At 37.2% G+C, this 9,557-nt stretch overlaps 1 protein-coding gene across 1 annotated transcript; it reads left to right on the top strand.

Annotated features, from left to right (window-relative positions):
* The first annotated feature begins 3,018 nt into the window (after nt 1-3,018).
* Nucleotides 3,019-7,210, top strand: pold3 (polymerase (DNA-directed), delta 3, accessory subunit). The gene is made up of 12 exons (XM_074688786.1): nt 3,019-3,205; nt 3,624-3,679; nt 4,061-4,160; nt 4,252-4,291; nt 4,409-4,541; nt 4,647-4,896; nt 4,992-5,061; nt 5,246-5,390; nt 5,605-5,708; nt 5,950-6,035; nt 6,160-6,241; nt 6,801-7,210. Exons 1-12 carry the CDS (start codon nt 3,149-3,151, stop codon nt 7,004-7,006), a joined length of 1,329 nt encoding a protein of 442 aa, XP_074544887.1. The 5' UTR covers nt 3,019-3,148; the 3' UTR covers nt 7,007-7,210.
* Nucleotides 7,211-9,557: the final 2,347 nt, after the last annotated feature.

The following is a 9,557-nucleotide window of genomic DNA, read 5'->3' as shown; positions in this document are numbered from 1 at the left end:
ATTAGTGAACACACATTTGTTTTATCGTCTGTAATAATCAGACGGTTTACTTTTAACGCCTGGTGTGATTACTTTCCTGTGTTCAAACCTTCACTGTGCTGATGGTGTCATTTATTTATGTCTAAGAGCTTCTTTTTTCTTTTTCTGCGTGTATTGAGGGCCGTAGTGATGGGCCTGGTGTGAAATGCACCACTGAGCCATCAATGCTAAGCACCGACCTTTTCATTCTGCTTTAATTTAACACTGGCTGCATTATTGCTTTGGCCAGAAATGGCATGAAGACCCCCGGCTGGAAGGTGTGAGCTTCCCCGCTGAGCGATCAATGCCATGTAGTGGTTGAAAGGGCAGCTGCTATTATTATTCTCTGATATGATTGAGGTCGGAAAGGTTATTACATTTTCCCTGGCATCAAACCTGGACCTCCTGCATGGAGAGCAAAAACAACTGCTATATTTTTACAGTAATAACAGGTAGCATTAATGGACCCCTGGAGACCCTCTATCATTATTATTTTCAACGCAATCACAATGCTCCTGACCTCCTGACCTTTATGCATGATTGGTTAGTTGTTAAGCTGTAGCCAGATATGAGATTTTTCTGTTTCAGCAGGCTAACAGTCTTTGATTTGTGCAACAGAAGATCATCGAAGCACATCATGAAGGGCACATCCATCTTTGATACATAGTCCAAGGTTTTAATATAACTATTAAGGCTCTTTTTTGACAGACAAACATGTATTCTAAAATGTTAAATGTAACATTGATTTGTATCTTCCAGATTTTGCCAGTCCACACACCAACAAATCTTCTTATTCATGTTTCCAAACCACAGAGAAAGTCAACCCGGTGATGTACGACCCCGCTTCAGCAGACTCATTTTCAGTCATAATGATGAGCTTCACTTGATGCAGACAAATGATGCTGCGCGCTGAAGCTGTGAGGAAGTTGGCCTCGTGTTGGCTGGTGATTTGTTTGGAAACTCACAGTTGATGATGAGGTCACCGAAGGTTTCATATATCAGCATTGTCCATCCTGAATCTCTCTGTCACAGCCGCTCATTAAAATTCAAATCTATATCGGCTGTGTCGTGACGCACTAATAACTGATCTCGCCCCTGCAGCCTGCAATTTTTCTCTATTGAACTTGCTGCTCTCCACTGCCATGGCACCACTCATTTCCATTTTCTGGCCAGTTGGTTTCTCCATTTAGAACAAATTAAAAGCAGTGGTTCTCATCCAATCACAGTTTTATGATAATGGGTTAATATCCTCAGAATATTTCTTTCAAACAGAGGCAGTCGAGGATTTGGAACGCGTGTAACCATTAGTTGGAATCAGCCCAACCCAGATGTCAAATTTCAGAGTTCACAGTTAGTTGACACTCCATCTTGTTCATTTAGACTTTTTGTGATATGAAACTGGCTCCAAAACTAATTTTACTGCAACAAAACTAAATGTAATCTGCTTTCAGAAGAAAAAAAGTTAGAAAAGCACTTTAGAGGACCGGTCTTTTTTGAAACCAAATTGGTCACCTCAAAATCCCTCAATTGTCTACTTATCTTATCAGAGATGATACTTTTGCTGAATTACCTTTTTGGCTGTGTTGCTGCTTGTAGATTTCATCACATCACTGCACCTCATTTCCTTTTTTGTTTTTCATATATTAGATAAACTGCTCCTCTTGGAGTAGTGAGGAATTCAGCGCTTGTGAGGAGTTGTTTACAGTTTGCAGAGAAAATGAAATTGAAAATGATTCCTTTTAATGACCCGTGAAAGCAAACATCACAATCACCAACAAGATTTGCAATTTTTGACTGAAACTGCTCTCAAACGTACTTTTTATTTTTCCCAGAAGTGAACTACCTTGGTATGAACAAAACAAAATAAGGCAAAAACTGTTGGCACCAAAACTATAGACAAAAATTTCTCTCCAACTGGCATCCATCAGCTTTATCTAATGACACATTTAACAAAAAAAGTAATTCGTTAAAAGTTAACTGTTTCAATCTACATGTTATTCACATTTTTCTCCATTGTCTGTACTAACCTCTTTCTCAAATGACGCCTTTATAGATGGATGTTGCTTTTTCAAAAATCCATACGCTTTTGATATTTATTATAATCACTAATTCTTTAATCTACAACTCTAAATCACTAGCAAACAAATTCTGATTTTAAAAAATGCAAAAAATATTCCAGATAAATTCCAACACACTTGATATAAGTAGAGTTTTGAAGCTTCACTGAGACATAACATAAGATGAGGTCTAGGAATGTGTTGACAGAGGTGAGAAAGCATACATATCCAAAGTGTCTACAATGTGCTTACAACTTCAGTTATATAAGGGCTCAACAAACGCATGTTAGAGATGTTTTCACATCAGTGAGGAAAAAACAGCCAGTTAACACGTAGTTACTGCTGACAAAAAGTGTTGTGCTGTGCCTGGATTTTCTTACAAAGCATTCATAACAACTAATCTAATTGAAAATTTCTTGCCATGAAATGCAACTAATTTTACAGGTTGACAAAATAAAGATGGAGAAAAACATTTGCTGGCCTAGATTAAGAAGATGGAGTTACAGCTTCACTTCTGCACTCTCAATCTTGAATATTTTACTTTAAATGTTAAGATTTAAAATTACAATTTTATCTTTCTTTTATTTCAGTTTTCTTTTAGAGTCACACGAAATACTCTATACAGTTGAATGATAAAAAGTCCAGTGAACATTTACCTTTCCTGGTGGAAATTTGCTTTATGTGTTTGTATTTGTTTCCACTGAGAATAAGCAATAAAGCTAGAGCAAATCTCTATTTTTTATTTTTTATTTTTTATTTTTTGGCAAACTATTTGATTTTAACTTTTTATTACATGAAAATGAATGTTTAGTTTCTTAACTATACAACTGTACTTCTGGCGTACTTGGTATGGCTTTGTTTTTTTCTTCAAACATTACTGCTTGACAATGACAGTGACGAGTGTTTGCCTGCAGACGGCAGCAACCAGCGAGTCATACGTTCATACCACCACAGAAGAAGAACAGGCACACGTGACGTTAGACAGTAAGTAAATAAACTGCCTTCCCGCGCAGTTGAGTGAGCGCCTCAGGTCTTCGAAATAAAAATCAAATCAAACGGTATAATATACAAAAATGGACGAGTTATATTTGGATAACATCGACGAATTTGTCAACGACCAAAACAAAATAGTGAGTTCACTGCGTAGAATCAGTTTGTCTTTAATTTAAAACGGTGTTTAATGTGAAAATGTCAGTACAGGAATTAGCTGTTGAACTGCATTCAAAAATGTGCGTGTTTTCCCTTTTCTGTGTTTCAGGTTGCTGAATACTTGTAACATCCCCTCGTTTACAAGTGTCAGAATTTGGTTTAAGTTTCTGGTTAATTCGGCTCACAAACCATCTCAGTTTAGTGGTGTCAGTTATTGTTCGCGAGTTTAACCGCCAATGACACATGTCACCTCAATGCAGCCAACTTAAACGTTGATCCTAACCATACAGTATTAATCTTACTTTTGTTTAATTTGGGGTCGATGCAAACTTTTGCTAAATCTCTTTCTTCTGTTAAGATGTTAGCATCACTTTGTTATGTCGTGTTTTCTGTTAACAGGTGACCTACAAATGGCTGAGCCTCACACTGGGAGTCCATGTCAACACAGCCAAACAGTGAGTGAATCCACATGCTCAAGTATTTTTCATCAAACTATGCAGAAATAAGAAAAAGACACATTTATCTCTCTCATTAGCTGTCATGTCTGGGCATGTCCGTGAATTGGCTGTAGACAAAGTCAATGTATGATGATGTAATCCTACAAAACTGTTTCTTCATCTCAGGGGATTAGTGTCAACTCTATGAAGGTGTAATAGGGGAAGCCAAAATAATGCCTATGACCAAGTTATTAGTTAAAAAAAACACTTTAAGTGCTGAGCATGGATGTGTACATAAGCTAATGCAGCAATCAATCACCATAGACAAATATAGATTAAAAAAAAAAAAAGCATAACACATATAGAATAAAAGCATTGATCTGTACGTCTCATTTTCAGAATGCTCTACCATTATTTGGATCACAAACGGAAGGAAAGTTCAGCCCAGCTTCATGCAACGTACCTTGTGTCAGGGAAGTATGAGGGCAATGGCCAAAAGGTGAGGAAACTTTAGCAGTCTGCTAATATCTGTACACAAAATCTCGTCCTCTTGAGTTCACTGGTTTATTTTTTGTGTTGCTTTCTTTCAGAGTCACATGGTGTCTGTTGTCAGAGAGGAACAGCTGGAAGGTGCGTAAATGTAGATCATCTGTGAAGTGGATCTGTTGATCTTTTTTCTATAAAGTTGTTTTAGTGACATTTGCAATAGATGAGGCAAAAACAACAAAAAGGTGTTTGTATTTGCAGATTTCAAGGCCAAGATGAGTTTGATCGTCAGTGTTCATCTCTACAGTGTGCAGAAGGCTTTATTAAAAGATAGTGGTCCGCTCTACAGCGTTGACTATGATGCTGTCAAAGACAATCTGAAGAACTGCAGCAAGTATGTGCAGCAAATCTTTTTCCACAGTCACTCCTTAGAAATTGCCACCCAGCATTCAGTCAATATTACTGAATCTGAACCAGGATGTTCTTTTGTATTTTTCAGATTCAGCGCAATCCGCTGTGCCACTGCAGTGCCCATGTCGTCTCTGGAGCTGCAGCAGGTGAGAGAGATCCAGCGAGCCCCAACATCCGAGCCTGAACACAAAAAAAGCAGCATTAATGGAACTGCTGTTAACGGGGCTTCAAAACCACCACAGAAAGGCATCATGGGAATGTTTGCCAGTAAACCAGCTCCAAAGAACCAAGACGTAGGAAAAGAAATAAAGTCAGAGGAGAAGGAAGATTCACCTGTGGTATGTTTGTTGTTTATTTTGTTCCCACAAATGAACAAACACCTGAAGAAATAGAGTAATTCTAGTACATATTTTTCTCACTGTTTGATTTTTAGGTTGATGCTCCCAAAAGCAAACCAGCTGCCAAAGCAAACCCTATGATGAACTTCTTTGGCACTCAAACAAGTGAGTGATATTAGTGGGGATTTGCCCTTTCCCATTGATAAGATATGTTTGCTCAGATCTAAAAAAAAAAAATTGGTTTGTTTATATTTTAGCCACACCAGAAAAATATTTTTTATGTTATTGTAATCACAGACTTCCTGCAAGTGGTCCAAACTTCACTTTTCCCATTTCCTCTCTTCTTTAGAGAAACAGGACAAACCTGTGAAGGAGCAGGAAGCAGCCCAATCATCATCCACTGCACAGCAGAAACGTCAGACTCCACACATTGAGGAGAAACAGGAGGCTGCTGCAGTGGAGCCGCCCAAAGCCTCTAAGAAAGACTCCAGGAGGTGAACAATCTAAGATAACTGACATTGGGTTAACTTTAGTATATTTTAAGTGAACGAACACATTTTTTACCTATTAAATTTGACTTTCCATATCCTGCATCTCTTTGGTAAGACATGAGCTCTTAGAGGCTGCAGAAGTGTTCAGATTTTGTATAAAAGCTCCAGCAAAACCATGTCACTGAATAATAAAATAAGTATCTTTTTCTTGTTGAAGTAAAACAAAGCGAATTGAGGAATCTGACAGTGAAGAAGAGAAAATGGATAAGAAGAAGAGGCGGAGGATTAAGAAACCAGAACCAGACAGCAGCGATGAAGATGGTGAGCTTCTTCCTTTCACTTCAACTTTACACTTTTAAAGTTAACAGTGGTTTTTCTTGTTTCTTTTTATGTTTTTCTTTAAATAAAATGGAAAATGAGGCTACATTTTGGGAGCCTCATAGCAATTGGTTTATATAACTGAACTACAAAACTCAGGGCACTAAAAAGGAGGATGTTGGAAAGAGGAAATTTCTCAGCCTTTTCAAACTTACAGTTGACTCATAATTGTTTCTGTCTTCAGTTATTCCAGATTCTCCACAGCAGATGAAAACAAGAGAACGATCCCCGAGTCCCAAGAAAGAAGCAGAGCCTGTTGTACATGCTCATGTAAGCGACCGTTCATTTGATACTTCATTTATCTGTTACTCTTTTATTCCTATATTAGTCTTTGATGAGACATTTGGTGTATGACTGAATGATTAATTGATGTTTTTATGTGTATGTAATACAGCCGAGCAGCTCTGAGACAAAGACGAGGAAGAGGAGACGAGTCCTGAAAGCTCGCACGTTTGTTGACGAAGACGGATGTATGGGTGAGTGAAGATGACACATGACTGAAAACATGCTCCAGCAACAGTAACAAACATGGCTTGATTCAGAGATGATGACTTTGTAGGTACCTAAATTAATTCACTTTTTGGTTTGTTTTTACCCCCCTCCCCCCAGTGTTTAAGAACTCAACATTCTAGAAGCTTCCTTCACTGCTGCCATCCAACAAAGTTGTGTTTCTCTCTTTGAAATAAAATCCCTTTAGAGGATATTCACTAATTAGTAATGTCAAAGTCCAAACGTATCTCATGTTGGTCTCGCTAAATTTTTGAGTGACTTCTTAAACAAGCTGTCCAGAGCAGCCCGCAGTCTTATTCAGATATTATCCCAGTAGGTTTATCTCCCAATGTGAAACTTTGCCCCAATTAATTTTGGTTTTCATCCAAGGTTTTAGCTCAGTATTGTTTTATTGTAATATGAAAAAAGTGTGATATCTTTTTTTTAAAATACATTCGTATCATGTAGTGTAATACAAAGTCACAGAAGAACATTTTCACACAAGTTCAATCTAAATCACTCTTTTTTTTCCATTTTCTCCCACAGTGACGGAGAAAGGCTACGAGAGTGAGTCGTACTCTGAAACAGAAGATGATTTTAAGCCGACTAAGCCAGCTCTGAAAGATTCTGCACCTGCAAAACTACCAACAAGTAACAAACAAGAGGAGAAGAAAAGTCAGAAGAAAACTTCTGCTAATGCAAATAAAGGAGGAAAACAAGCTTCTATTATGGGTTTTTTCCAGAAGAAGTGATGAAACACAGGAGAAGAGACTTTTATTAGCACTAAAGAAGAACAAGCACTGCTGCAGACTCACTGTGATAAACCAGAAAACTCAAATTGCCTTTGAAAAGGACGACATCTACATCAGCATGGACATGATGGGGCACTTTTGTTGTTTTATGTTCTGTTACAAGCTCATGAATAAATATTAAAGCCTGAAAGAAATGATGGGTTGTGTGTTGAAAACGTTAAATGTTTTTGCTTGTCCACTTGTTATGTTGAAATGCTGAGCATTAGAAATCCTGTGACTTTGTTATCATCGTCCAAGCTGAAAACTCAGGGAAAAATGCAGCCGTAAAACAGAATAATCCTTTCAAAATATTCATCAAAAACCTCTGAATTTGAAAATGTTTTAGTGAAAAGCAGAGATGGGTCAAAAAATCTGTTCAGTTTTTACTGACGGTGGAAAAAAACCCTCAGCTCACATGGTCTTTCTGAGACCTCAATCTATAGTTTGAACAGACCTTATAGTGTCCATATTGAGTGAGTGAATGCAGTTGTTTTATGTAAACAGAATGATAGTTGCCTCATTTTTTGGCATAAATCGAGTATTTACAGCCCATTCAAATTCATGTTATCCCCCAAGCACAGCCGTGCCTATAGTCCAACAGTAACAATGAAAGTAAATCTTCACACTACAAGGCTCTAATAACCAAGACAGCTGTCGACTAATTGGCTTAATTGCAGGCTCTGTGCACTATGGTACACAGTTCAGGTGAGGTGTGTGCATGTTTTGGGAGGGGAATCACAGAAATATAACTTTGATAAATTAATACCCAGCAGCCTGTTGAGTTCTTACAAGCAAAGTAACACAATGTGAACAGAAAGGGCACAAAAGCAGCTCGCATTACTGTCTTACCCTCCCATCTCTATAGGTCATGAGCAGTAGACAATGTGGTCTTTGGGGACTTGTTCACTGACAACCAGCCTACCCTGTTAGCTCGCACAGAAGCACCACGCCCTTTAACTTCCTCGGTGAACACACAAATGGGCCAGTTGGACTGGTATTTGGATTAGCTAACATGAAAAAGGATATCCTTCACTGTTACTGGGAGTGGTCAGAGAATGTGCTCAGACTCTGGTGGTTTGCCATCGTGGGTTTTTGCTCCATTAAAGCATCTGTTGAATGAGCTCAGACATGATGGAGGAGGGCTCACAGCTGCAGCTCAACCGGCAGACAGTGGAAAAGACAGCTGAGTCACAGATTACTGTAATATCTGCCTTTGGATACAAAAACTCCTCCTACACTTTGCTTAAAGCACTGACTTCACAGGGTGAAAGTTAATCTTTTTGGCACCAGATTTTTCCTAACCTACACTTAAAATAAAAATATTGTGTATATTATGTTTATTTGATTGTTCTTTACATTTTATTGATTGAGCTTGGTGATCTGTAAGGTGACACACTTTGACTGCACATTCAGCAAAAAAACCTTTGAGCAGATCTTTATATATGTCATACATCATTTGTCTTAAATGAATGGGGGGGAAAACAGTAAAACCACATGTGATTTTTCCATACTTATGCAAGTTCTGATGAATGAAATCTAATCATTTGACCTGCTAAAGGTCCTGCAAGGAACTCTCAATTTCTTTTGACTCTTACATATATTAAAGAAAACAATAAATACACTCTTTCTTAAAAGATAAATAAATAAATGATATCTCAGCATTTGGCAGGGTTATGCGTTAATCTACAATAATCTCTTCCATTAAAACATTAAAGGAAAACAGTACAAAGTTGATTATCACTTATCTGACACCTACCTGGCTCTGGTAGGTATTGCTAAAAAAAAGAAGACAGAATTAATCTTCTCACTCTCTGGTCAGTTTTGCATTTTCAGGTCACAAAGAACTCAACTCAACTCAACTCAACTTTATTTATAAAGCACTTTAAAACAACCTCAGTTGAAACAGAGTGCTGTACATAAAAGTAGTACAGGAATAAATAAGTAAATAAAACAAATAAATCATTAAAACAAAGGTGCTCGTAGTAAAATAATTGTGACATTGTTTTAGAAATAATTTAAAACAATGAAACAATTAATAAAAAACTAAAACAAACCGTAAAAACACTAAAACATGAGAAGCATTAGTTTGATTTCAGGCTGTTTCTTTACCAGTTAAAAATAGCAAACAATATTTAATCTAAAAAAGTCGCTCTCTACAGAATGCAGATTTTTTATCTTGTGTACATAATTTAGTTATCTTGTGAGAAAAGGTCGTTATCCTCTGCACACAAGATATCATCACTTTATTATCTTTAAAGGTGTAACAATTATCTTTATAAGTAGATACTTTTGATTCTTTGCGCAGATGAAAAGATATTATCTTGTGTGCACAGTGAAGTTGTAACAACAAACTATTTGTACTTGAGGGCTGTGTGCTTTTAGTTTAAGTTAAGTACATTGTAAAGACTAATTATTACAATGAGCTACGTTCTGGTGCACATCAGTCTAAATGTTTTACTTGGTAGACTCTTGGATACACATGTTTGAATGACTTTCATACATATATACATAA

This window comes from Halichoeres trimaculatus, unplaced genomic scaffold (assembly GCF_033239565.1).
Source record: "Halichoeres trimaculatus isolate MK-OKI-2021-1 unplaced genomic scaffold, fHalTri1.1 fHalTri1_scaffold_15, whole genome shotgun sequence".
Taxonomy (NCBI): Eukaryota; Metazoa; Chordata; class Actinopteri; order Labriformes; family Labridae; genus Halichoeres; species Halichoeres trimaculatus.
The sequence above is the reverse complement of the archived record's forward strand: the minus strand, read 5'-3'. Positions and strand labels throughout refer to the sequence as shown.

Excerpts from the sequence above, each read along its gene's own strand:
- pold3 (XM_074688786.1), top strand. The coding sequence starts at position 3,149 with ATGGACGAGTTATATTTGGATAACATCGACGAATTTGTCAACGACCAA. Across the intron at positions 4,897-4,991 it reads AGAAGGAAGATTCACCTGTG|GTTGATGCTCCCAAAAGCAA; the intron begins GTATGTTTGTTG and ends TTTGATTTTTAG. Across the intron at positions 5,391-5,604 it reads TCTAAGAAAGACTCCAGGAG|TAAAACAAAGCGAATTGAGG; the intron begins GTGAACAATCTA and ends TTCTTGTTGAAG.